General features: G+C 48.3%; 7 protein-coding genes across 7 annotated transcripts; 3 read left to right on the top strand and 4 right to left on the bottom strand.

Moving 5' to 3' along the window:
* Window positions 1–2,923: 2,923 nt before the first annotated feature.
* On the top strand, window positions 2,924–3,893 carry PFICI_00160 (uncharacterized protein; the record flags this gene model as incomplete). Its single annotated transcript, XM_007828741.1, has 2 exons — window positions 2,924–2,986; window positions 3,246–3,893. 2 exons carry the CDS (start codon window positions 2,924–2,926, stop codon window positions 3,891–3,893), a joined length of 711 nt encoding a protein of 236 aa, XP_007826932.1.
* An 867-nt stretch (window positions 3,894–4,760) lies between these two features.
* On the top strand, window positions 4,761–8,243 carry PFICI_00159 (uncharacterized protein; the record flags this gene model as incomplete). Its single annotated transcript, XM_007828740.1, has 1 exon — window positions 4,761–8,243. The coding sequence occupies one exon, from the start codon at window positions 4,761–4,763 to the stop codon at window positions 8,241–8,243; it is 3,483 nt and encodes a 1,160-aa protein (XP_007826931.1).
* A 4,457-nt stretch (window positions 8,244–12,700) lies between these two features.
* On the top strand, window positions 12,701–13,366 carry PFICI_00158 (uncharacterized protein; the record flags this gene model as incomplete). Its single annotated transcript, XM_007828739.1, has 3 exons — window positions 12,701–12,940; window positions 13,014–13,177; window positions 13,240–13,366. 3 exons carry the CDS (start codon window positions 12,701–12,703, stop codon window positions 13,364–13,366), a joined length of 531 nt encoding a protein of 176 aa, XP_007826930.1.
* Window positions 13,367–14,126: 760 nt separating this feature from the next.
* Window positions 14,127–15,506, bottom strand: PFICI_00157 (uncharacterized protein; the record flags this gene model as incomplete). The annotated part of the gene is made up of 2 exons (XM_007828738.1): window positions 14,127–15,133; window positions 15,194–15,506. The coding sequence occupies 2 exons, from the start codon at window positions 15,504–15,506 to the stop codon at window positions 14,127–14,129; spliced, it is 1,320 nt and encodes a 439-aa protein (XP_007826929.1).
* A 1,615-nt stretch (window positions 15,507–17,121) lies between these two features.
* PFICI_00156 (uncharacterized protein) lies at window positions 17,122–18,344 on the bottom strand (the record flags this gene model as incomplete). Its single annotated transcript, XM_007828737.1, has 2 exons — window positions 17,122–17,621; window positions 17,762–18,344. The coding sequence occupies 2 exons, from the start codon at window positions 18,342–18,344 to the stop codon at window positions 17,122–17,124; spliced, it is 1,083 nt and encodes a 360-aa protein (XP_007826928.1).
* A 2,621-nt stretch (window positions 18,345–20,965) lies between these two features.
* PFICI_00155 (uncharacterized protein) lies at window positions 20,966–21,211 on the bottom strand (the record flags this gene model as incomplete). Its single annotated transcript, XM_007828736.1, has 1 exon — window positions 20,966–21,211. The coding sequence occupies one exon, from the start codon at window positions 21,209–21,211 to the stop codon at window positions 20,966–20,968; it is 246 nt and encodes an 81-aa protein (XP_007826927.1).
* A 3,847-nt stretch (window positions 21,212–25,058) lies between these two features.
* Window positions 25,059–25,902, bottom strand: PFICI_00154 (uncharacterized protein; the record flags this gene model as incomplete). Its single annotated transcript, XM_007828735.1, has 2 exons — window positions 25,059–25,717; window positions 25,773–25,902. 2 exons carry the CDS (start codon window positions 25,900–25,902, stop codon window positions 25,059–25,061), a joined length of 789 nt encoding a protein of 262 aa, XP_007826926.1.
* Between the last annotated feature and the right edge of the window lie 1,288 nt (window positions 25,903–27,190).

Genomic DNA, 27,190 nt, shown 5'->3' with positions numbered 1-27,190 from the left:
TTGAGGCTCTGGCGGTTGAAAAGTGAACCGACTGGATTTCAACAGTTTTGTTGTGAAATACAACATTGAAACTCGATCAATATTCATTTCCGGTATACCAAATTCCTACAGATGTCGCCCAATGAGTCCCGACTCCCATGTCCATGTTCAACAGCGGGGCCCGCGACTTAAGTGCTGGTGCCCCGCATTGGATTCGCCTATTCCGAGCTCTTTTATGCACATCACACGAGCAGCTCCAACGAGTCAGGATTCTTGTTCTGATAGGCCACAATGCTGCCCACTAGTCGAGATGGAATACACCGTCTAATCTCTCTTGCAAGAGGAGGGAGGGAGAGAAAGCGTTTAGGAAAATGAAAGAAGAAGAGAAAGAACAAAAAGGGAGTCCGATGGTAGGCTCAAAGATCTTCCGATGCGCAGAGGATGGTTGCGTGGCACCTGCGCTTTTTGATGCGCAGGCGCCACAAATACTAATGAGGTAAATGTCAAGAAGCCCAAGCCTGGATTTCCATCTCTAGGCATTTTGGATTGCCTTCTGGCGTCAACGGTGCAAGCACTTTTTACTGCATTGCTAATGTAGGGATGGATGCGCTTCCAGCCAACTCTCAGTGAGTGTCGCAACTACGATTGCTATTGGTCTCAACTCTCGAACTAGCGTCTTTGATGTTAGCGCTCGGCACTTCAAAGCTTGTTTGCCCGAGTGCCGCTTGAGAGCCTTTGTAACACAGGCCACTCAGCTGCCTGTGCCCTTCAATATAATCACGAAAGAAGAGAATCATCACACTCAAGAAGGAGCGAAATTAACGCGTCCATTACAACATGACTTCAAGCTTGTTCTGTAATGGTGGCTAGTATCTGGCATTCAGATTGGGCATATTCTCTCGCCTGCAATGTGGCCATGTGCAGGATCAAACCTTGAACGTTGCATTAGATGTCTGATCAGTAGAATGAATAAAATGTAAGAATTCATAGAAATTAAAGAAGCACATGCATCAACGTCTGGTTAAATGATAGAATCAAGATCATCGCTCATCGACTTCTTCCAAGAGCTGTTCTCTCTCTGATTTGACATTTATAGCTGAGACTGATACAAAATACGTGTAGACATGATTTATTATGATCTTCCACTTCAAGACCATAGCTACAGGTTCCTTTATGAGCAAGCAGAGCTATTTCGTGATTTGAAGCATGGGTCTCAGATCTGGGAGTGTAAAAGGACATTATCGTTGTACTTCAAGCATGTCAAACGACAAATATCGATTTCATCTCTTCGCAGTTGCAGAGGTCGGTACTAAATATCAACTTGATGACGTACAAAACAATCAACCCCCAAACAAGCAGCAGGCATCTTGGGTTGTGATAGCCCATATTATAATGCCTCATGAGCCGTGATGGTTTGTGTTGGATTGCTTTTCTTCTTCTTCTTTCATTTATTTCCATTTTCCTCATTAATTTGGCTGTTATTTTTATTTACAAAATACAAGCTCTTTCAGTTTAACCGGGCTTTTCCCCATTATCATTACATTCCCTTCTTCATCTCGAAGTTCTCGACCATAACGTATCAAGAATTGTTCGGGTTGCTCATTCTCGGAATAATCAGCCAAGTGACAAATGCCGCTGGTCCACGTCGTCGGCGGTGTCGTGTCGCTGTAAAGAAATAATACCAAAGCAACCAACTCAGGGCACAGCCCTTTTATAAACATGTGAATTGCTCGACCAGCTCCTGGATAAGCAATCCAGCGTGTACTAATGGCCAAGCGTCGGAGCCCTACGCCAGATGGGTCACGATGACGCATATCCGATAATAGAAGCGTCATTCGATGAAAGTCCATGTCGCCAAGTACCACAATCGTGTCCTCGTCGGGACAAAAGTACAGTACACGATCAAGTTCCGTCCCATCCCCTGCGTTGGAATAGGGCACATCTCGCGTAAGCGGCAACTTGATGTATTGTTTCAAAGCTACAGCTCTGGCTTCCGCATTTACAGATAAAAGCGACGGGTTCGTGCATCGGCTCTGCCACTTGGGAACGTTGGGGCCATAGCGGAAAGCATCAGCGTAATGAGGCCTACAGGCATGGATCTCGACTGTGCGGGGCGAAAATGATGAGAACCATATCTTTTGGCGGAGTTCGGCTGGTAATTTGGGAAAGTAGGAAAATTCCCCGGCGAGCCCTGAAGGCGGACTGTCGGACATTTGCGCTGCAGCGCAATTTATATGAAAGCAGAGAAGCGAGAGATGCAAAAGGGGGTGGAACGATATAAAATACCTTAGGTGCAAAGCGCTTTTCGATGTGATAAATACGAGGATAGCACCGGGCAGCCAGCTGGCATACAGACCTTTACCAGCGTGGGGTTTGGAAGGGGGCGGGGTGTCATTCGTGCCCGACCAGCTCAAGCTTTTTAGAACTGCCAGCTGCATATCAGATTGTCAAGTGGCTAGCTCAACACATGCATTGGGGTATGCTGGCAATCGCAGCATGGCCTTTCTGGCTCATCGAGGCCACAATGCAGGCCAGAAAATATAGTCGAGCCGGCTATAATCTACCTCGATAGGGAAAAGGGGAAAGGAATAGACTCCATGGAAGTTGGGCCGTGTATGTATAGCCGCGATACGCCATAAGTGGCGATGCATGGCACCATCCGTGTACAGCCTCACAGAGGCTGTTGATGGCATGGAGAGTTGGTTTACTTCTCCTTCATGCTATTACTTTCAATTCCGATGGGCAAATCCGAATTATGCGGTTAACCTTTTATACTGGTCGTGCCATGACGTCATTGAGGCTGTCAGACTTGTACAGATATTGGTGGATATGGTACAGATGTATCGCAATGTTGAATCTCAATTTAGCTTCGCTATGTCGGCATACTCGCGTTTGACGCCGTGGTTCACTTCAATGAGAGTGGCTACTAGTCACGACATTCGTGATGTCTGCCCACTTCGCAGGCACCGAAGCCACCGAAGCCGCCGAGACCCCCGAGGCTACCGAGGTAACCGACGTGGCCGAAGCGGTTCACATTATAAGTGAATATCTCGCAGCCACCTCATCTATCGAGTTACGGATAACAACAACTACATTTAATCTGTGAACATCTGCATGAGAACATTCATTTCACTTCTTACACGACTACATACTTTAGCAATATGTTCTACAGACCCAACGAAGACGACCACGGACTTGCACATGATCCATTCAAGGCATGTCGATAGCTTCACCCGCAAGCATCAGACACTGACTAGAAACCACAGGCTTGTGTTGTTCCAAGAGCAATTGGATGGATCTCAACCGTATCCAAAGATGGTCGAGCAAATCTCGCGCCTTATAGCCAGTTCACCAACTTGACATTCGATCCTCCATACGTTGTTTTTTCTTCCAATCAGACTCAAGAAGGAAATCGAAAGGATACCGTCATCAATGCTGAAGAATACGGACATTTCTGCTGGAATCTCGTCACCTGGGACCTGCGCGAGGCCATGAACATTACTGCTGAGCAGGTTCCGTATGGTGTCGACGAGTTTGAGCGCGCCAGCCTCGAGAAAGAAATGGCAAAGCTATCAAATGTGCCCATGGTAAAGCAAAGCCCGGTCAAGTTTGAGTGTAAATACCACACTACTATCCGGTTACCGGGCAATTCTCCGACTGGAACCGTTGATATCATTATCGGTAAAGTTGAGGCAATTCATATCGCAGACGAGGTTCTCACAGACGGTATTCTCGATATTCGCAAGACATTGCCCATTGCGAGGTGTGGGTATTATCAATACACGGTCGTCAAAGACACGTTTGAAATGAAGATCCCAGGGAATTCCGAGGCTACGTTGAACGGATTAGAGGGAAATCCAAAGAAGGTTGCAGCTTTCGAGGCGGCTCAAAAGGCGAAAAAGGACAATGTATAAACCCTTTTGAGTTGAGCTGACATTTCGCCTAGACGGAACTTACAGGAAGATCGTAATAGCCCCATACCTGAGTTGTTGGCACGCGGATTAGCAAGCGAGCGCCAGAAAAGTAAGGGGTGTCGATATGTTAGCATTATGGATATTTCAATGTGACTCAGTATACCTGTCTTGGCCTAGGATTGACAAGACCGAGATACTTACCAAATTGAAGAACATGATGGTTCTACTGAATTAAGGGAATCTTGTACATCACAAAGCTCACAGGAAATTGATGAAGCTCGAATGCCATTTCCGGACACATATTGAAGAAAGTATGCCCCAGCATCGACGAGGGTAGTCCCCTGACACCAAATTGCGGGGCATAAAGATTGCCTGTAAGGTGCTACAATCGTCGGATGGTAGACAGTAGGTACATAGGGTTGGTGGGTACCCACCAGGTATGTCTTTCACCAATACACTGCCAATTTGTAAATTGCTTGCATCTGGTCCCTCATGTGTTCAAAAGCAATAGCTACCTATAGATTGAGGGTTCAGGTCCATCTGTCCTTTCATCCTCATCTCCATCGATAGTCCTTTGCACGAGTGCCGTCCGCCAAGTTCGCCTATCCCACCTGGGTACCTAGCGGTGCTTGGCCTGTCACTGCATCATCTGGCTAGGGAGCCGCGATCGGTGAATGCCGTGCTTGCATTTGGGTTCATGCAGTTGTTATTCAAGCCCATATGAAACATATTATGTTTGGTTCTGCCCCGCATCTTGGTCATCTGTTGTCATTGATTTCAACTTGCAGAAGATTGGTGGTCAATTGCACTCGTGATTTTCTCCATAAACATCTTACAACAACGATAACCACGACAGATTTTAGCACTATGGGTTGTTGTGATGGCTGCACGCCACCACCCGCTCTCGGCGCGGATTCCGAACCGGCCGTCCGCGAATCAGTAAATTGCGCGGACGCTGGCCCCAACCCTCCTGCGCCGGCTTCCAAGACCACGAGCATCGAGGTTGGCAGTTGCTGCAAGCCTACTGATGCCGATGCGACTGAAGATGTAAACGCTAACCACTCTAGTACTGACGACTGCTGCAAGCTGGCCTCTGACACCCCGGCTGTTGCTGCAAGTGTTGATGACTGCCAGGTTGGCTGTTGTGGACCACCCCACACAGAACTGGATGCTGTCAAGACTGTTGACAGCTGCGACGGCGGCAGTTGTTGCGCCTCAGAGCCTATGGCAGACAGCTCTAACTCCCCTCAAGCTGCGATCAATCGCTTCCAGGTTGCTCAGACTTTGAGCGAGGGTGATTGCACTGACGGCTGCTGTGTTGAATCTGCCCGGGCCGACAAAGAACCGAAGCAGCCCGCCTGTTGTGATGGCAAGACATCTCCTTGTTGTGACACGTCTTGCCTGGATCGCATAGCCGCTCGCGAGTGTCGGGGAGTCGCCGTTGGTCGGGGCGAAGAGAAACGTATTCCATGCAGCAGCGATGGTTGCGGCGACGGGACCCCATGTAACGAACACAAGAACCGTGTTCGCTCACGCTTTGCGGCTCGATTAGAGGCTCTCGAGTGTATCTGTTCCGCCTTGATAGCTCTGGGTCAAGCTTCCTGCTGTGTGTCAACCCCTCGTTCATCCCTTGACAAGAATCGTGCTTCAAGGGCCCAGCGCCGTGTCTTCGACGACTCATGTTGCTCTCCTAGTGCCGCTACCGGCTCCCAATGCTACGGAAAGAAGTCACCAGAAAAAAGAAGGCCAAGATCCACAGACATCTCTCTCAAGAGTGCCAAGGATCTTGGCACTAGAAGCTCATGCGCAGATGCTTGCTGCCAGGAGAAAGAGTCGCGCTGTGATCAGGTCCAGACTACCAACGAGATCTCGTCTCATGATACCAGTGCCAAGCATCTTGAGGATGGACTCTCTGGCCACGAGCACGTTATTCTGAGTGTATCGGGCATGACTTGCACTGGATGTGAGACCAAGCTGAGTCGCACGCTAGGATCTCTTACTACAATCAAGAATCTGAAGACCAGTCTAGTCTTGTCCCGAGCCGAATTCGACTTGGACCTCGGGACGTCATCTGTCGCCGACACTATAGCATACATGCAGAGATGCACAGAGTTCAAGTTTGAACGCATCATCAATCATGGCTCTACGATCCTTGTGATTCCAAAAGGAAATACTCAGAGACTTTTGGAAATGGACTACCCCGCAGGGGTTACGGAAATGTCAGCCATTGATCAAAAGTCCGTCCAGATAGTCTTTGACCCAAAGATTGTAGGAGCCAGAGACCTGTTGAATAAGTTCGGCACCGAAGGCCCTTTGGATCTTGCCCCTCTGCGAGGTGATCCGACACTTGCGGCGGGGTCACGGCATGTCCGCAACGTTGGCTACATGACTCTACTGTCAGCTATACTGACCGTTCCCGTCCTTGTCCTTGCATGGGCGCCTCTCTACGAGCATGAGATCACCCATGGGTCCATATCGTTGGTCTTTGCGACCATTATTCAGTTTGTGGTCGCCGGTCCCTTCTACCCCAAGTGCCTGAAAGCCTTGATCTTTTCCCAGGTTATTGAGATGGATCTTTTGATCGTCCTGAGCACTACAACAGCCTACATCTTTTCGGTTGTCGCCTTTGCCTTTATGGCATCTGGTAAGCCATTATCTACGGGAGAATTCTTCGAGACTAGCACACTTCTGGTGACCCTTATCATGGTCGGTCGGTGGGTAAGCGCATTCGCACGTCAAAAGGCCATCGAGTCAATATCCATTCGATCCTTGCAGATTTCAACGGCTACACTAATCACCGAAAATGGGGAGGAGACGCAGATTGATAGTCGACTACTTCAATATGGCGACTCTTTTAAAGTCAATCCTCATTCACGAATTCCAACTGACGGCACAATTATTTCTGGTTCATCAGATGTGGACGAGTCTATGATTACAGGAGAATCTAGGCCTATCGAGAAGAGCCCCAAATCTTCAGTCATTGCTGGATCAATCAATGGCCCAGGTGTTCTTGTTGCACGCCTGACCCGCCTGCCTGGAGACAACACGATTAGCTCGATTGCGGACATGGTCGACGAGGCCAAACTATCCAAGCCCAAGATCCAGGAAATGGCAGACAAGGTAGCAAGCTATTTTGTACCGGTCATTCTGGCCATCACAGTAATCACATTTGTGGTCTGGATTGCCGTCGGTAAGGCTGTCAAGAACCAGTCGGGTTCAGATGCCGTGGTGAATGCCATCACGTACGCCATTACTGTCCTCATTGTATCTTGTCCTTGCGCCATCGGATTAGCCACACCCATGGTAATTGTGGTTGCGAGTGGTAGAGCAGCAGACCGAGGTGTCATCTTCAAGTCTTCGGAGGCTCTCGAAATTGCCCACAAGACGTCTCATGTGGTGTTTGACAAGACTGGCACGTTGACCGAGGGTCGATTGGCCGTAGTTGTCGAAGACCTGACTACCGAGCATGAAGGAAGGAGCACTGTCCGACTTCTGCTTGGTCTTGTGGGCAGCATCAAGCACCCGGTCTCGATTGCAGTCGCTACACACCTCAGGTCAATGTCTGTTCTGAACGCCCCAGTTGATGATGTCCGGTCAATTCCTGGCAAGGGAGTGGAAGGCAAAACGCCACTGGGTCAGGTGTTACGAGCGGGAAATGCGCACTGGCTAGGGGTATCTAATGACCCTCGAGTGCACGCTATTCTCGCCCGAGGCTGTACCACATTCTGTTTTACCATTGATGGATCCCTGGCTGCAGTCTTCGGTCTGGAGGATACCCTACGGTCGGATGCCTTGGAAGCTATCGCGAATCTACAAAGACGAGACATCACCGTGTCACTCCTGTCTGGAGATGATGATGGGGCCGTCCGCAGTGTAGCTGCACAACTTGGCATTCCCGACACCAATGTACGATCACGTTGCGGTCCTGCAGAGAAGAAAGATTTCATCAAGGACTTGCTTGCCCCTACCAGCAATGCTGGCAAGAAGTCCGAGGCACCAGTGGTAATCTTCTGCGGTGATGGCACCAATGATGCTGTCGCTCTTGCTCAGGCTAGTATCGGCGTTCACATAAACGAGGGGACTGACATTGCGCAGTCAGCTGCTGACGTGGTTCTCATGCGCCCTAATCTGTTGGGAATTCTGACCATTATACAACTCAGTAAACTTTCAATTCGACGCATCGGCTTCAACTTTGGATGGAGCTTCGTGTACAATATTTTCGCCGTTTTGCTGGCTGCGGGAGCCTTTGTCAATGCTCGAATTCCGCCACAATTCGCCGGACTGGGAGAACTAGTCAGTGTTCTGCCGGTCATTGCCGCAGCTATTCTACTCAAATGGTCGAAGATTTAATGGTCCAAGGCAAACAATCAGCATTCGTGGATGACTTGAGTTAGAGACCAACACCAAGTCTTTCATTATTTTTTCGTGTCTCGATGGTCAAGTCCAGTTTCATCTTCATCAGGTTCTCCAATTCTACTCCAAGGTCCATTCTTCGGCAAACTCGAGCTTGGTCATTCAAATGACATCACTCTTTTGTTTTCAAACTGTGGGTTATGGATAAGCTGCAACGATTAATGTTCATAGTCAATAAAGCTTGTCAATTCAATTCTTTGACATCCATGAGAGGATGTATGCTCGACGCTTACCTTGAAGAGTGTTGTCTTCGACTCCAACTAAACTTTGCTGGACCCCTTCTCAAAATGTCTCGCAAATAAGAGCTTTCAAACACCCTGAAAATGTCGGCAGGGCGAGAGTATGAGAATCCCACGGAGTTTGCTGAAACGATCTATACGATGGCAAAACGCTGAGGCGTGTTATTGGCATTGGAAGCTTTTCCTCGACCATGGGCTTTGAGCTTGGCGATGCGCCACGGGGGCGTGTGTACGGTCCATAGATGTGGGACCGAGTCAAGTATGAGAAATCTGTAAGCGGGGATTATACTTTAGGCTTAATGGATTCCAAGTCAAGTCCTGATTGAGCGGACCATCTAGGGGTGCATGTCGACCAAGCGCGACTTTGACCTTGTCTCGTTGCTCCCGGCCGCCCGTTTTGGCCACCGTGACGTAGAGCTCGACTTGGATCATCTCAATGTCAGTAGCAGAATGACATGGAAGCCGGTTTTGTGCACTCCCGATCCTATCGCCTTGACGCGTTCGCTCGATGGGTGCATGTCCGTGACGCGGCGAGGGCACTGCTGTGTGCCGTCGAGGTGTCCGAGGCTGGTGGGTTGCCATTTGCGGCCGGATAGAAGACGTATCGGCAGTGCACCGGCGATGCCGCAAGATCTATTAGCGACGACTTGTGGTGTCGGATTGAGCCGGGTACGACAGGGCTACCACCTAGGGTATTGAGAAGAGCAAGGTTGCGACGGTTGTCGCTACGAGCGATACGGCGTTATACGTTAGTGTTAGTGACTCTTTTGGGCAGTCTCTGAATTGAAAAGGCAATGGCAACGAAAGTGGGCTGAAAAGAACGGATCGAGAAGATGAAATACTCTTGTGAGATTGACCCGCTGCATCTCGTGCATATGAGCAGTTCGTGGCGCTAGTAAGAATCAATCAGATCCATGAAGCGCCAAATGATGGAGCTGGGATCATGCTCCTTTGATCATTGTGTTCCAACATGTGCCGACACACTATATGAACCTGCTTGGCACCGATTCAAACTCTACACTGGGGACCGTGGAATCTTCTCTCACTGTACACCTCCTCCAGCATTATAAACGTTAGGTCGGTACCAAGCCCCATATTTGGATCCAGTGATTTAGCAAGTACTTTCCCATATGTTTTATGCTGCTCAATACTTGCTGTTATAAAGGTTCTTCGCCTGGTGCCCGAACCAGTTGCTAGAAATTTCTATAAGCCGTATCGTACCATAGAAAAGATAAGGGAAGATACCAGGCACCCCAGAGCAAAGTAATATGGGGCTTGTGCTAATTCTACTGTGTAACTTTTATTATGCTGGAGGAGGTGTAGCAGCTTGGCAGAGACGTGCACAGATGTAGTAGCCGACCAACGTTTACCCGACTTTTCAATAACACCGACCATCCGGTCCAAAGTCAATCAAATGATCATCATAGTGTGGATTTTCACCGCCGGTTGAGCCAGAATAAAGTGCAGATTTCCGTTTTCATTATACATTCTACCGGGGTGGTTTCGCGAGGTTTCGCGAGGCCACTTTTACCTTTTGGGCCTAGCGGGCTGTCTTGCTATCAAGTCTAGGGAGCGCTCAGGTCAATCATACTCGAGTATCTGGTATTATATAAGCAGACACACCAAGAGCTGCCAGCCCGCTAGACCCGAAAGGTGAGAGTTGTCTCGCGAAACCTCGCGAACAAAAAAAAAAAAAAAAAAAAAAAAAACAAGCCGGTACTTTAAGCTCTCCACTCCTTAAGTCGTCATTGGGCATTGTCAGTCAGCACGAAGGATTTAGTGCTGGTGATTCCCACATGGCTTCAGTGGGGAAGGACGCTAAAGAAAACCCCTTACAGTTCATAATAGAAGGATTCCAGCTACTATGTAGGATTTAGCCTCGTGTGCAAGGAAACAGTTGCAAATCATTTCTTGCAATGTAGTGGTTGAAAAGAAAAAAGCTTGTCCTTTTTCCTCTTTCTCTGTTTACATGTCATCGGAAACCGTGACACTGAGGCTAGCTTTGCTGCACCGGTAGTGCAAAATCCCCGCAAATGTCGACGACTGCTGAAGAACAAATATCACCGCCTCCGTCCAACAAAGCGGACACAGACATTAGCCCCGCGGTATTCACCGTGGAGAAGATAGTCGTACAGGCGGCCGCCGAAAGACCAAGCTCCTCAACACCTCAGGGCAAAGAAGATGCCAAGTAGGTCCATCAAGTGGTTCCATTGTCTCGAGATGCCAAAATTGACGACATATTCTTGCCATAGAAACGCGGCACCTCGCGTCATTGACGATGGTGGTCTCCCAGAAGTGTTTATTCCCGAGCAAAAAGTGGCGATCGACTCGGATGGCCTGCAGCCAGTAGTCCTTCCAGTGCCGGGAGAGACTCCAGCCATACCAAAGTTCAATGATGTTGACACTGTAACACCTTTACATCTACTAGGCGACCAACCGGATTTGGTCGATTGTCCCTTTTGCATGAGGCGGGTAGAGACACGGGTAGAGAAGAAGCCGTCAACAGCAACACAGTAAGTGCTCACAGCCATCTGTCGCAAATTGGGCGATTCCGCCTTTCAACACACATGTTGGCAACCAGCAAAACTGACATATTTTTTTTTTTTTTAATCTTTCAAGTGTCGGGGCCGGGGCACTGTTCTTGATCACATTCGGGGGTGTCGTGCTCCCTTATAAAAGGCACTGGGGACACCATGTGCACCATCATTGCGGGAACTGCGACCGCATGGTGGCGCACCGGCGCTATGGTAGAAAGGAGATGCAACCGCTGGGGACGCCGGACCATTTGCGAGTAAAATCATTATACCCACCGAGCGGCATTTCGACACATGAATCATCTTAATTGTGATGGAAATATAAGACTCGAGGTGCCTACTCACCAGCGCAGCGACATTGTACTTTTGGTGATTTCATTGTATTACAATAATACGTGACGCTATTTGTCGACACTTGCGAGTCCGAAGTTGACACTGTTTTCAAATTGGCGGGGGTGGCTAAACGTGCCAAACTCGATGAATGAAATGAGTGAGTATGAACAACATGTATTTAATTATTATTACCATTCTTCCCACTTTTTTTTTTATCACTGCCATTTTCCTTTTAAGCATTAACATGTCGTTTGGTTACTTCCAGACAGGCCTGCAGTGCTTAAGAATACGATTAATGTGCCCCGCACTTTCACTCATCGGAATACGAGCAAACATGCACTGATCCTACCACACAATAAAGAGTCACCCAAAGGTGGTGGCGCGCATGCACCAGATATCAGGTACCTACCTACTAGGTAGTCATGCACTCAGAATTAGCTGGGCCCCTGCCAAGTCACGATACTTTAAGCATATAAAACGTCCGCCCAAATCGTCTTTTTAAGAAGCGCAGCTTACAAGGTCGCATGGCACCAACTGTGCTGCGGACCGACCCGTTGCTCCACTGTGTGCCACCAACCGATTCACGGCCCAGGCAACGCTCCAGGCATTCTGATGCAATTCTACTCAACACGAACACCGTCTGATCTCTATCACTTCCGCGCCCACCTAATCTCCAATTGAATATGGTCGAGTAAGAAATCTCAAGGAAGTTCTCGGATACTGAACAAAGTACATCAAGCACTATCCCTTGCTAAGTCGAAACGGCAAACTAATCTAGACAGTGAAACGTGACATCTAGCTGTCGAGGGCAAATCAAAGCCATTGTTCCATAACGCCCTTTTAAGCATTTGAGGACCCTCGAGAGCGAAGGTGTCATGGTCCTAGTTTGGACAATAAGAGCGTATCAATGATCACGCGACCAGTGGAAATAGATGTAGCATTCATGTGAAAGAATCGTGATCTTGCCTTGGTCGCTTCATCCGCCAAGCTTCGTTAAAGGCTCCCTTATAGTGGCTTTAGGCAACTTTGTCACTATATTTTACAGAGACATGAGTTTGCTTGCGGGCGCTCGACCAATCACTTCGCGGCCGTATCTTGAGATTAGCGAAAAATCCTTGGCGTGCGGCCAAGGGCAATGCAATGTGACCTTCCTCAAGGGAGCCTCTGCCAAGCAGCAAGGGTATCATCATGCAACAACTCTAATCAACAAATCGACCGTTATAAGATCTTCCAAACCACGACCTTCCTTGGTAAAACTAATCATTGCACTGACATCAAAGTACTCAAGATGAAGGTTTCTCTTGTATCGAGTCTGGTGGCCCTCCTGTCAATGAGTTGGGCAGCCACCTTTACATCATGTACCGATGCGCAGATTGCGACGCTCGAGGTCGCCATTGACCGAGCCACAAACAAGTCATTCGCCGCAATTGAGCACCTGGAAGATAATCCGAACGGAAGCGACATCCAGACCACTTGGTACGGCACTTTTAGTACTGAGCGGTACAATCGTGTATTGACTGCCTTCAAGGTGAGCAAGCATTAAACCATCATCAATACTTTTAGGATCCGCTGGACACAAGCGCTCACAAGTCGAACCACAGAAATTCGCACCGGATTTGGCCACGACCTTTAGTTACGACTGCTCCTGCGTCAGTGATGTGGTAATTGCAACAGTCGGCAACACGTACGGAGACGTCAAAATCTGTAGCGTCTACTTCAACGAAGCGGTGAACCCGCCCTCTGGACAACACCGCAATCAATGGGAGTAAGTCTCAAGTTCTGTCAATGCAGCCGCTTTCATGAGTTAAATGTTGACAAAATTGGCAGCACGATTGTCCATGAAGCCACGCACTTTCGCGATGTTCTCGGCACGACTGATCATGGCTACGGTGTGGAAATGTGTAAAAAGTTTGCTTTGGAAGATCCAGAGGAGGCTGTTGATAACGCCGAGTAAGTCATACACCTGATATGCTCAAGAAGCTGTGGGATTGCTGACCTTTTTCTGTCTAGTAATCACGCCCGTTTCGCTGTCGAAGTACCTCCTTGGGGTCCCTGAATTTTCCATGACGTCTATGCTATGATTTTCCAAGGCATTGGATCGCTAGAGACTTGAATGGCCTTTTCCAGATTTTGTTGCCTGGGTATCGATTTGTCTTCGCCGACCTTTTGGAACCTGGATTATAGCTCTTCGAACTATGTCCTGGCAATCAACCTACCGTAACGGGGAATCAGTTACGCGTAAACTTGTCGAACTGTAGTGAATATACTGAATATACTGCTACACGGCACAAGCCTATATTGCCCGCCTGTGCCCTGTGACACGTAAAGCCGGTTCCGATCTTTTGTACTGAATACACTGAATTCCCATTAATCCTCCACATTTGATAGCCAAATTGACTAAGAATGTTTCGTCGGCACAAGCCGCAAAGCGAGTGCATATTGCAAAATTAGACCATATATTCCCTATAGTTGAACGATACGGAGCCATGTATGTTATCCTAAATGACCATGAATGAAATGACCTAATACTGCCCAACCCTCTTTCCCTTACTCCAATACGCTCTCTTCACGTCAACCTCGCATGGATCTGACTCTTCATCCCGGACTATTGGGTGTATGTGATTGGACTAGCACGAGTTTCTTTGGACTTGGACTGGCATTAATTCAAGAATGAATAACATTGTATGGTACCAACTCGCAAGTACGAAAGCGCTTTAGACCGAGCCCTGTTTTGCAAGCACTTGGTTCGTCGAGGCTACAAAAATGTCAACAAGTTCCCGAACTTGATGCTCATTGATAATAAAGGGAGGTGCAAAGAGAATAGAATCAGTCGCTGGTGAGCAAAGATATACGGCAAGGCCGTTGGATAAGCACGTCCGAGATACCTCGGCGGCTATAGCAACCCCTTCTGGCGTATCAAACTCTACACCCCTGAATAGTCCCACACCTCGAACCTCCTTCAATAAAGGCGTTCGATCTCGGAGTTCGCGCGCCAAAAGGTCGCCCATTGCTTGCACGTTGCTTAATAAGTTATCATTAACAATAACTTGTTGGGTAGCCAAGGCAGCAGCACACCCAATTGCATGGCCTTGGTACGTATGCCCACTAATGAACGGATGCGTCGATTGTTGCGATTCAAGAATCTGATGCACTTTTGCGCCTACCAAAACGGCAGAGATAGGCTGGTAGCCGGCCCCCAAGCCCTTGCCAATAGTTTGCAGGTCGGGCGCGACACCGCCCAGCGATTGCCAAGCGTGGAGGGTTCCGGCTCTGCCCATGCCGCACATGACCTCGTCGAATATCAGCAGCGAGCCGTACTTATCGCACAGCGCTCGGAGCCGGGCAAGGTAGCCCTCGGCAGCGGGAGCCGCGCCCAGGGTGGATCCGGACAGAGGCTCAAGAATAATAGCAGCAACCGACGAGGGGCCAAGCTTTTCAAACATATCTTCGTATTCTCGAATGAGTCGATCCACATAGTCGGACTCATTTTCACCCTGCTTGTGATCCTTCGAAAAGAAGCAAGGCGATACGTGGTGAAATGCCTTGGATAGCAGGGGCTCGAACGGCTGTCTCCGGGACGCATTGTATCCAGCGGAAAGCGCCCCTATCGTGTTTCCGTGATATGCGTATTGCCGGCAAATAAAGTTGATACGCTGAGATTCTCCATTGGCATTATGGAATTGACGAGCTACTTTAATAGCTGATTCAATTGCCTCAGAGCCTAGCAGCAAAAATTTCGTCAGTGGGCTATTCGATAAGTAAATGGCGAACGCTTACTTACCAGAGCTGAGAAACATGACATTGGAGAAAGCTCCACCGCTTTGGTCAACCAAGAATGATGCCAATTGCTCAGAAGGTTCACTCGTGAAAACGGACGTGTGTGCAAAGGCAAGTTTTTTTGCTTGCTCGATAATTGCTTCAATAATGACAGGATGACTGTGCCCTAGACAGGATACCGCGGCACCGCTGCAGCCGTCCAACGTTTTGGATCCGTCTGCATGGACGACATAAATGCCATCTCCGCCTGTGGCCAAATCATACTGTTTGGTCAAAGACCGATGAAAGACGGCAGTCTTTTGCGCAGGGGCAGCCATGTTGAAAAATGGTCAGAATATAGGCAATACTGGTTGGTCCTCATTCAGCAACTAGACAATATAAGCTGGGCGACACATTAAATGTTGAGTGTGCGTAGTGTCACTCAGGCACTACGACTTGCTTACATACTATACTGTGGGCATAAGGGTTACTTATACCCCAAACCAAGTAATGCTTGTACCAGATACATACTCGCACACAAACAATCAAGATTGAATATCATTTGTTGTGGCATTGTAATTTAGGGACGAAATAGTCATCGATTTAGGCCCGAGGTCGCTCCGATCCCGGAACCCCGGCCAAGCGTTGCATCGGTTAACTACGGGCCGCGCCCGAGCTGCAGCAGCCATGAGTCGGCCCAGGCCGATTGTGCTACCGCCGACGCCAATTCAAAGTGTCCGAATCCACAGGCTCGAACCGAGCTATGGGATGGTGACTTCGTTGTATATGAAAAGAATACACACGCATGCGAGATGGCCCAGAAGCATTTATTAAACTTGTCGCCGCGCGTGAGTAGATTAATTTATAGCACCATGTTGATCTCTCTTCAAGTTACTTTTCTTATTCGGAAGAAGAGAAAAGAGAAATGTCGACAACCACCCTTACAGAAACAACACCGCCTGCACCGTCCAACGTCCAATTGAGGTCAGCGGACGATGACTGGATAGAAGTATTATGATTCTCGATGAAAGGAGACGATATGACTGACTTATTTCGCTGCTGCTCATCAGGCTCCTTACCTGCGGCTCGACAGTGGACGAAGCTGCCGCGTACATTATCGCTCTGGAGCGCGCTTGTGCCAACCAAATCATGGCCGAGTCCGCCGCAGTTAATGGGATACCCAAGAGATTCATGGTGGGAGAGGAGGCAGAGTACACTCGCAGATACACAGCAACTCCTGCATGTGCGTACATGTAATTCCAACCAGATTTTGACCTCACGGAGAGCTCTCTGGGGGCAAGGTTCTGGAATAGTCACATTAGGAAGTACTTTCATTTGACATATCAGAGGATGGCAAGTACGATATTATATACACGAAAGCCCCAATCACTAGACTTGATTATAGGCTAACCCCACTGTAGCCAGCTACCAAGTCCAGCTCGCAAAAAGTTAAACAATATTGAGTTCTCTTTCTTTTTCCCGTGACAACAATTTGAATTAAATATGCAGCTCGCAAAATTATCACGGAGCTATATGCTTATGAGTATAACGATACGGATCTACGGATCTACGAGCAACGCGTGTAACATTAAAGAGGGTCTCGAATAGTCCCTGCTTGGTGGCATTTTATAGTGGGCTGTTAGGGAGGAATTGTGGTGACGGCGGTGGTGGGGAAGTTCACAAAGTTGCAAAAACAAAAAGCCTAGAGAAATGATTTGGCCATTTGTTTTGCCATTGACCCTCGGCAATTAAGCACGCAATTAATGTTGGATGATCAAAGGCCAAACCAAGGCATACACATGACTTCATTATTTCCAGATCAAGTATCTGGGCGCGCAACTGCAAGACCATCAACGACTGCCTAGGTGTTGCCCAGTACTTCAATGTAAGGTTTACGCCGAGCTTGGTCGTGCCAGGCTTCCGGCTAAGATGCGCCTCTGACCTTACATAAATTTATCCGAAAATGGACGGGAGATTCCACTTCTCCTCTTGAAGCTTGACAGCCACCCCGGCAGCGGCCTGGGCTCCGGTCGCCACAGCGTTCGGCCACACCTTGAACATGTGTATCGTGTCGCCAGCGGCGTAGACGCCGGGAACGCTAGTGGCCTGGAACGGGCCGTTCGTCTCGTACTCGCCGCCAGTGGGCGAAAGCTTGAGGCCGAGCTGTTCCGCAAAGGGGCCTCTCACCAGCGTCATTGGGGCGTGGCCGATAAAGGCCTCGGTTGCGGTGGTGCCGTCCTCGAAGGTGATCTCGACCGTGGTATCCCCGGGAGACTTGAGGGCAAACTTGGCAATCTTGCGCGTGTCTGCCTTCCACGGCTTGCCCTCCAGCATCGGCGCAATCTGCTTGGCGAGCTCCTCATTGCCGTGGGTGTAGATGGTGACAGTGCTGGCCAGCTGTGCGGTCAGGTGCGATATGTGGGAGGTGAATTGAGGCATGGCAATCCAGTCCACTGCCAGTACACCAGCGTGCACCTTGGTAGGATCCTCCTGGTAGCCCTGCGCAAAGAGGTTGTGGAAGCTGGAAGGGCCGGGTGATTAGAACCGTCACAATACTGCTTTCGGAGGTTGGACTGGCCAAATGTCAACTTACATGCCTGATTCAGGATACTCTTGAACTGCTCCGTGTCGTAGTCGACAACGGCAAGGAAGGGCGGGATGGGTGCATCGTCGCCTGGAGTACGGCGATGTGCTTCTTTCAAAGCAGCCTGCCAAGGCTTTTCTTTCCAGACCGCGATGGCTGCAGTTCCGCCAGGCTTGACGGTACGCAGGATATGCTTTGCGGCACCAATTTCATCATCGAGACCGAGGAGGACAAAATCCGTGATAGATAAGTCGAAATAGTTGTCTGCAAACGTCAGGTCGTTGGCGTTGACTTCTGCAACTTCCACAGGCCATGAAGGGTTCTTTGTGAGCGTAGAACGCAGCTGAGCTAGATAATTGGCACTCTTATCGGTCGCATGTATCTTGATATCGTTGGGGACGCCCGAGTTCATGATCTCGCCTGTCATAGAGCCATAGCCGCAGCCATTGTCATGAATGACGAAGCCTGATTTGATCGGCGGCACGACTTTAAGAAGCTCTTGTGCGATCCCCTCGGTCACATTGCCCTGGAGCTCCTGGGCGAGAGCCCCATCAAACTTGACAGCTTGTTTCGGGAAGAACGTTGCCGACATATTCGAATGTTGTAGACAATTGATTGTAGTGTGAATGGAGGTTGGCTGCTGGGTAAGAAAATAGTTAGCGTAAGAGTCCACGGTTATTATTCTTTATCTTTCAGCTGGCACGAGATGGTTGAGGCCATGCAAGGGATGTCGGCGGCCGGCCAGACTTGATTGGATGGGAAGAATACTGCGCGATACCTTTCTGTTGTGTATGCGGAGTGCTCGCCGTATCATGTTTGGACTCTGATCTATGGCGGATGTATTTCAAATGCTAGAATCTGCCATCTCACTGGGTTAAAGCGGTAATAAGTGACAACATGCAGCTTCAGCCTAGCTCAAATGGAAGCACGGAAACATGTCTAGGTTAGTACCAAAAGACCCTTAAAGCATGGGGTGTTGATATTTGTGTCTACCTCTTCCACTGTGACAACCCAAGGACGCTTCACGCAGCATGAACAATAGCCTGCTCAGGCACGGCACCTACATACCCATCCATGCACATGAAGAGATGCCGTTAAGTAGACTTGATGAGCACTAAACCAGTTCAGGTTAAGATCTGCAACATATACAACTACCTTTTTTCCTTTCTTGCCTGTCCACATCCCACTCCCCTGACACTACATGGCCGGTGGCACATATGCTTTCATGTTGGATTACCGTTGGTCACCTTGCTGTTGACTATGCATTTTGTGATTCCCCCGCATGACACCAGACGCTGAAGGCCCTATGAACTGTCTCGACCTCGTAGTAAGAACTTGTTCATAGCTTTGTCTCCAATCTTGGATACTGCAAGTGCCATGATACTCAACGTATGCCTGTCCGTGGGGAAATGCAATAGCGTGTCCATCTCTGTGTACCCGTGGAGCTACCGAGCGCTACCCCACGAAGCATCACTTCGATGCCAAATTTGATCCCTTGACCTTGAGCCTTAACGGAAGGGTTGCTCAAAGGCCCTCGAAGGCATCGGTTGCCCGCACCCCCCTGGTCGACGCTGCTCCAGGGTCCAACAATCTTTGCATTTACCTTGACCACCATCTCCCACAACCAACGAGCGTTTGTGCATCAGCCAAAAACGGAGCATCACAACTCTACCATATTTCAATTGAACGCGAGGCCCCGAATAAGATGGATTTTATGGCCGAATAAAATGGAAAAGATAGACAAATGCGCCGAGACGTCCACTTGTGGTAAGCCAGGTTGGTTTACGACCCATCGGAAGGCAGAGAAATGGTGCCAGACTTTTGTCATTTGATACAAAGACACGACCGTTCTGTTGTATGCATGTAGGTGGGAACTGCGGAGGTAAATAAGGTAGCAGGATTTTCTTTGTGAGGGGCATGAACTTAGGGTGGCCGTCAAGGCCTTGAAAGAAAGTGTTGTATTGTACTGGTTAGACCAACTGGTAATGATGCTTAGGTAGGAACATGTCCCACTATTGTCCGCTATGTACCACCTTACAGCCTGGATCATACTAATATGCAAGGGAGGGACACCTACAGGTCAGCCATGCGGGCAGGGGTTGTGGCCAATGGTCGCTGCAGTATTCCGTATGGCCAAAGGTGGCCTGTCCCAAGTGGGATTTGCTACACAGTACACCTTTTTTTTCCAGAGGCACAGACTGATTCAGTCGTGGAGGAATGACCAGCGCTAAAATGCAGCCTGTTGGTTACTATGTAGACGGCAGATTGTATCTGAAGGCTGGCTTCAGGCAACAGGTACGGGTGTTCGGTCCTGCCATCAGCCTCTCACATTCGGTGGCTATCAGATCAGGAAGTCCTAGACATAACGCCACATGCAGAAATATGGTATCGCCAAAACTTGGGGCGCATGTCAGGACCGCTGAAAAATATTCATTTTGCCCGTACAGAGTGGCGTGAGCTCAATCACGCCATGGACAGACTGCACTTGTCCAGTTGCATCGCCATGGCACCTCAATGACCTGCTTGCTTGGCGGTCAGCATCACACTATCTAGTCCAAGCGAAAGCCTGCGAAACGCTTCTGTCAGTTGCAAAGGTGGGAGGGCAAAATTAATCCTGGCCCAGCCCTCCTCGATTTCTGGCCCGTGATACCCTCGGCCCGAGGACAGGGATACTCCGAGACTTTTGAATGTCTGAAGGACTGCGACCTCATCCTCCCACGTCTTGGAGTTTGGTGCAATCTTTGCAAAGACAAACGGAGACATGCTTGCTGGAATCTATTCAGGACCTCTCGCTCGCAGCAGTCTAGTCAATTGGATATAGGAATCCATCAGTCTCTGCGCGTTCAGCTCCAGGAGACGTGGGAGCTGGGGCGCAGCAGAAGACTTGTGGTTGCAATTGCCGTAAGAGAAGATATTTGAGTGTTTGAGGCGAGAGCCATGCCAATAGCTAGAGGTCTGTTTGCTTGAGGACGCAGCAGCCCTTTTCCAAAATGAGCATCGAAAACACAGAAAGGAAAGAAGAAGAAGATATTCAAGTACCTACCATCCTTAACCCGCTAGAACCCAGGTCTTTTCTGGTGCTCCAAACCGTATGCATGCGAGAAATCTTGCAACGCAGCTCGGCAATGTCTATCTCCAGAAGGGAAAGGAATGGTACCGGGCTGGGTAGATCCGGGTTCGGGAGCTTTGAGAGCGCATATATCTCGTCTGAGATCAGGTCAATCTTTTTCTATCGCACCACTTGATGATCTCGACGATGGTTTCTCTGGGGTAGGCTTGACCGAATGGATTGTTTGGGTTCGTGAATAGTAGGCCCTTGATAGGATATGGCGGTTGCTCAAATGCATCTTCTAGTGCCTGAATCAATCTTGGCGCGAAGATGTCATCAAAGCTGGCAATTGGTACAAAGACTGGAAACACCCAGGTTTTGACCTTGACTAGCCAGTCGAACGAAGCCATTTGGGTAACATGAGCACTCGGTATGCAGTACCTGTTTGATTTGCTTGGTACTTACTCCAAGCCGTAATTGTAATCAGGAGTCCATCTCCAGTTTCAGCTATATTGAATAGCAGAGGGTCCAGAATAAATGCTGCCCCAGATGCGGTCGCAATATGATTTTTTGAAATGGGTATGTATGGGTGGAAATAAGAGTTGAAAAGCTTTCCCAAGGTATTGATAAGATCCGTGTCGCCTGCAAGGCCGTCCGGGTAGGACAACTGCTATGGTAATAGTCAGCCAAGAGTGCGCCATGACAATGCTTGTCGTGTCATACCTTGCCCAAGAGATTGTCCTGAATGGCGTGGTTGTACAGTTGTATGAGCCCGTCACGGAGAAGCCACTTTTCAGATGTTGCCATGTTATACAAGGACTCTCGGCTTGCTCTCGCTCAGCGGCGGCATTCTTGATCCGTGGCCAACTGCCGTTGACATTGGCAGCACCACGTTGAGACAGTCCGTAGCCTTCCATTGTCGGATGGGAATGTCGTAATTTGTCTCAATCAGGAAGATTGAAATTTTTCCTAATTCAGTCCGACATAAAGACTAAAATATCGTTTTCGAAGTCCTTATCAAGGTCTGTAAAGCATGGCAAATCTGGTAGACGGAATTTTGTTCCTCTTGTCTAACTGCACAAGTCAATAAAGTAGAGCACTGGAAAATGGCTAGTACTTATTGCACGCATTATCAAATGTTTGTCGTTATCCAAAATAATTCAACGTATTGAAATGTGCTTCTAGACGTATACCAGGAGTTTTTGTGTCAGGTATCTTGTCTCATGCATTTAGCAGGCCACCCGGCTTCAGACGTCCAATCCGCCGTATCATTTTCCCCAACTCTTTATCGCCAGTAGCATAATCCCCTTCTTAAACATCAAGTTATCCATGGCTCCAGTAGATGGTGTGATGATAGCGCAAAGTTACGTCTACTCACGTGTGTTCTCAAGTATCGCAACCTCCGTAGTACGATTCTTATTCTCAGACAGAGGCAGATGGTCTCATTGGAAATAATGGCAATGGTTTGAGCTATGAAATGGCTATTAACAGAAACGCGGCTTCCGGAATGGACTCTGTGATGCTCAGACAACAACATCGCTTGAATACCTTCTAAGCTTCTATAATCCAATAACTATCCTCTGGTACTGTCCCACAGAAGCATTTGATCTCACACAGAAATCAAGAGCTGACCACCTACAGGCCTTCTGGTTACATTACGCTCGAAATGAAAGCATGGTTTTGCTTCTATCTACTTAATGCGCAGCGGTGAATCAATATTCTTGCGCTGGAACGACATGAGAATGTGGGTGGCTCGCTGGAACTTGGAGCATCACCTCAGAAACAAGCTCTATGCGTCCCTCTCCAGAGGTCTCGAGGGACAACAGGGCCTCATAGGATCTCTTTGAGCGGTGTTGACGATACCAATAACCCAGTCGACCTGTAGGCGACTCAGCAGAGCCACATTCGAACATGCAATGCAGCTCTTCCTTGAGTTACATCTGAAGAAGCCGACCGGGCAGGTGACGAACCTCCTTGGTGGAGACAGCGCTTTGAGCACATTCAGACGGAATTAGTTTCCAGCTCTTCCCTATGCACAGCCTATCTCTTCTTCTTCTTCGATGCGTACTACGGCTTGATGGGTCATCTGGGTTGCTTACCCACTTTTACATTTAAAGGATTCATGTAGCAAAACCTCGAGGAATAGCCCGGAGAGAAATGACCAAAAGAGAAATGGAGACGAAAGAAATCAAATATGATCCCATATTTTATGAGATTACGCACTTACTACTAAGACCCAGGACAACGGCCCTGTTCTCTTTGTTTGTGACGTTGCTCACATAGCTGGCTCAGCTACAAGCTCCATCAAACTTTTTCGGTAACTTTGTACGCGGGTTCAGAACGATCCGATTGATGCAGAACGCATGCTAGAGCTGGCAAGGCCCAAGCAAGTACACTGTCAGTACTGATGCTAACTACACACACGAGTTCGAAGAGAAACCGTCGTGCAATACAAGAAGAACGCGCGCAGCATCCTGGCCTCTGGGGCCTAAAGACCTCGTCCTCGAAACCTACCTTTGCCCATGGCGGCCATCAACCGGTGCTGTAGAAGATTTCACTAGATGCCCGGCCGAGGACCTCGACTGCCATTATCGGTGAGGGTGAAAGCGGGAACTCAACTATTCTGGATGTGTTATTCCACATCTCCGACCTTGGTTCAGGGACTATCAGTATCGATGAGATATGTATATGCGACGTGGGTATCAATAGTGTCCGGGGCCATATTGGTGCAGTTCGGCAGGACAAAGTTCTTTTTCAACCCTAACCTGACGCACAACCTTGTTATTTAAAGCTAGAAGCTTTACCAACAGTTACTCGAGTTTGAGATGGGCCTTTTTAATTTTGTTTGTGAAAGAGGTCTCAAATTGTTATACGGCTAGAGGCAAGGGGTACGTGGGAGCCGCTTCTGCTTCGATAGAATCACTATGCTAAACGATTGGGATCAGAATAGCGCGAATCCTTTTCAAGGCGCTGGAGATCCTGCCGCTAGACAGAGCAACCTCTTCGTTTGATTTCGGGACCGAGAGCCAGAGCGAAGGATTTCTACAGAAAGTTTCGAAAGGCAGAGCTACGATTACGGTCCCGAAAGTAATAGCGCAATGCCACACTGTATCTCTTGACTTGGATGCTAGCTTAATGACGGCCTTGGCTAGGTATCCATGATTGTCAAAGCTGATCAAAAAATTGTGATCCAGAATGGTCGTATAGCAGATGTCCGACAGCACACAGAATGAGTCGTCATTGAGGATATGTATGCGCAAATGTGGAAGACAGCAGACGAAGAATGAGTACAGGTCTGATTGATGTCATGGCATTCAAAGTTGTTACACCCGACGACTAGATGGCGAAACTCCCACTGAATCGACGTCCGCATACCTGTTTGACGCACTTGTGCGCGCGAGCATACTGCAAGTTCCGAGCGGAGCAGTGATCAAGTTTCATGGGACACAAAGAGACATGGTAGTGGTTCATAAGATCACCTCATATATCGGCCGGAGGATTCTGGACTAGGTTACAATGATAATGCATTGACTGTTGGACTGCACCGTCTATGGACTTTTATGTATATTTGGAGGCCACTGTTGATGTTGATGTTGTCGTAGTTGTATTGGTTCCATTTTAAAAGGACTACGGGCGGTGGTCGAATAGGCCAAAGTCTCCAAAGAAACTGCCCAGGTACCTACCACTGCAGGGCGGGGCGAGAGTTTAGAAGGCCACTGAAATGCCTAAGCCTTCTGTGGTGCAATGGCCTTGTGGAATGTGGAAAAGACTTGCGCCTTTAGCCCCATAAGCCCACTAAAGCAGCCACTACAATGTCCGCTAAAGCCACCGACTGATTGTGGCCTGACGTAAAAAAAATAAAGTTTCATTCAAAAACCGATAATTTCATTCTCTCTTAGTGATGAGAATGAAAAACACAGATCATGTTGCACAGGCTTCCAGATTTGTGGATTGCCGGATTTTGGAAGTTGCAAACATATAATAAGGAATGAAGAAATGGTCATTTTGACTGAAATATCGTTTAGCAAGCCCCCAGGCAGTATTCGCGATTTCAGAAGGCAAATTCGAAAAGGCTTAAAACTTGCAGCAGGGAAAGGGATCAGCCTTCTAAGCCCACAGCGAGATCCACTATGGTGATATTTATTTCCTCGGCCCCGGCTCTAGCATAATGGGGAGTGAGACAGAAAACTTGAAACAACTTATCGTTGTAAATATAATTGCATGTATAACCAGTAATCATTATTTGCAGTCACGACTCTATACACCAACAGTCTCTGATGTATCTTGCACCGGAACATTGTCAAGCCAAGCCTGCAGCTTCCCCCTCAGCTCATCACGTTCGCACGTGCTCTGATTATACTCGGACACGAGTTGTTCCAGATGCCGCATCGCCCTATCCAAGACTATCGACTTGGTAGGCACCTTGTCAATTACCTCTACTGCTTGGTCTAGACTCGGTGTCGTCTTCGAATCGGATGGGTTGCCGCCCCTATTGGAGGCGGGGATTAAAGCGCTCAGTTCCTCGATCTTTCTATTCACGACAGACCGGTATCGCTTCTCCACCGATGAGTGGGGACGTTGTGCCGGCTGTTGAGGCTGCTGTTGCTGTGGCTGGGCTGCGGTCTTGATGTTATTGCTTGGTTGGTGATCGGCATGTCTGCGTGGTGAGGTCCGAATGGGTTTCGTGTTTGGTCCCGCAAGCGGACTGGGTGCTGGTGGGGGGTGCAGTCGGTCCGTTTGTTCACCTTTCTCATTTTCTTCCTCATATTCGCTGTCTTCGTCATCATCAGGGTCGATGTCATAGCCATCGACTCCTGTATCGCCGTGTCGTAGATTGTCTAGGACACCTTTGCCAATAGTCCCACCCTCTGCTCCATTGCGATGGGTTCTTGGAGGCGGAACCACGTCGCGATTTGCTGTTAGCAGGTTAGGAATGTATCCGTGACAAGAGAATTATGCTAAGAGAAGTACCAATGTCGTGGGCCTGCTGTGGATTTAGTAGACGTGCGACTCTTAACAAGCGTCGAAAAAGCTCAAAGTCCTCATGAGTTGCAGTGTGGTCAACAGGAATTTGCGGGACCTGATTCAGAATAGAAGACATGATACGTCTCACGGCTATACAAATCAAATAGAGTCGTATAGTATAACAAGTAATTCTACTGTGGGTATCCCATCCGTGCGCGCATATAACCTTATACCAAGACTTTTCAACTCAAAGGATTATACGATTCCGATTGCAGTGTACGCCGGTGAATTTCTTTTTTTCCACTAGTCCTCAATCTAAATGCGAGTTCCAAGGAATTATCATCCTACAAGGTTAAGGTTGGCAAGCCTGCGGATCTTAGGAGAGCGTTCATACGAACCATGCTGAGGTGCAGTTATACGAATTTCGCAGGAACCATGGATACAAACCACGCGAAGCCCACGTTGCGCGGCTTAATTTATAAGCGTGCATGCAGAGTCCGAGTCAGCTAATCAAATCTCACATGACCCCATTCCACCGGGAAGATGTAATCAAAGCGGCGGCTTAGTTGATCCTAACAAGCCAAGGAAAAGAAAAACAGGAAAATAAAAAGAGGCGTTCAGGACGGCTTGAATATACATATATACGCGACCGGGTGATTTGCGGTGAGTATTGATTACGTCAATTAAATCACAAGCGACATAAGACGGTCCAATAGAGCAATAGCATCTTTCCCCCAAGATTGAAGCAGACAAGGCAAGGTTCAATGTGTGACAAATCCCGAATATGCATGCGAATTTGCTCATTGTCCCGACTATTAATTGAAACTTACAACATTATTATTTACCCAAGTACAAGACGCAATCAAACCACTGTATATATGTTTCGTCATTGCTTGTTGATTAAATTGGGGGGAAATATTTCAACATTTCTTCAATCATTTTTACTCTTCTTTGCAAACTTGTTAATCCGCACAAGGTACTCGCGAGCCTCAGAAGTATATACGGGATAAGAAACTTGTAGGATTCGTAGGATTCATTGTGGAGCTTACGATCTTTACATGCGGGATAAAAGAAGGTTGCAGGATCTGGAGGATCTATGGTAAGCCTAAACGAATCCTATCGATTATGTGTACAGTGACTTGGGTATAAAGACTAGTTTGCGTATTATACTGGGATCAATGGTTACTTATACATCAATCCGAATAATCCTTGTACTAGGTACACAGTTTGCATACAGTTAATCTATGAAAGTTTACATAGAGTGGGGCATGGCACGGTTAGAAAGATAAGCCTGCCTAGAGAGTGCAAAAAGTGTTAAATTCAGTTGAGGAGTTCTGCAGGATGATATTCAAGTATAACAACTAGAAAATCCATAATGTTGGGGTAGAAACGTTATAAAATGGGGACATCTGAAAATAGACAGT

Source organism: Pestalotiopsis fici (genome assembly GCF_000516985.1).
Source record: "Pestalotiopsis fici W106-1 unplaced genomic scaffold PFICI_Scf_1, whole genome shotgun sequence".
Taxonomy (NCBI): domain Eukaryota; kingdom Fungi; phylum Ascomycota; class Sordariomycetes; order Amphisphaeriales; family Sporocadaceae; genus Pestalotiopsis; species Pestalotiopsis fici.
This window is presented reverse-complemented; position numbering and strand designations above follow the sequence as displayed.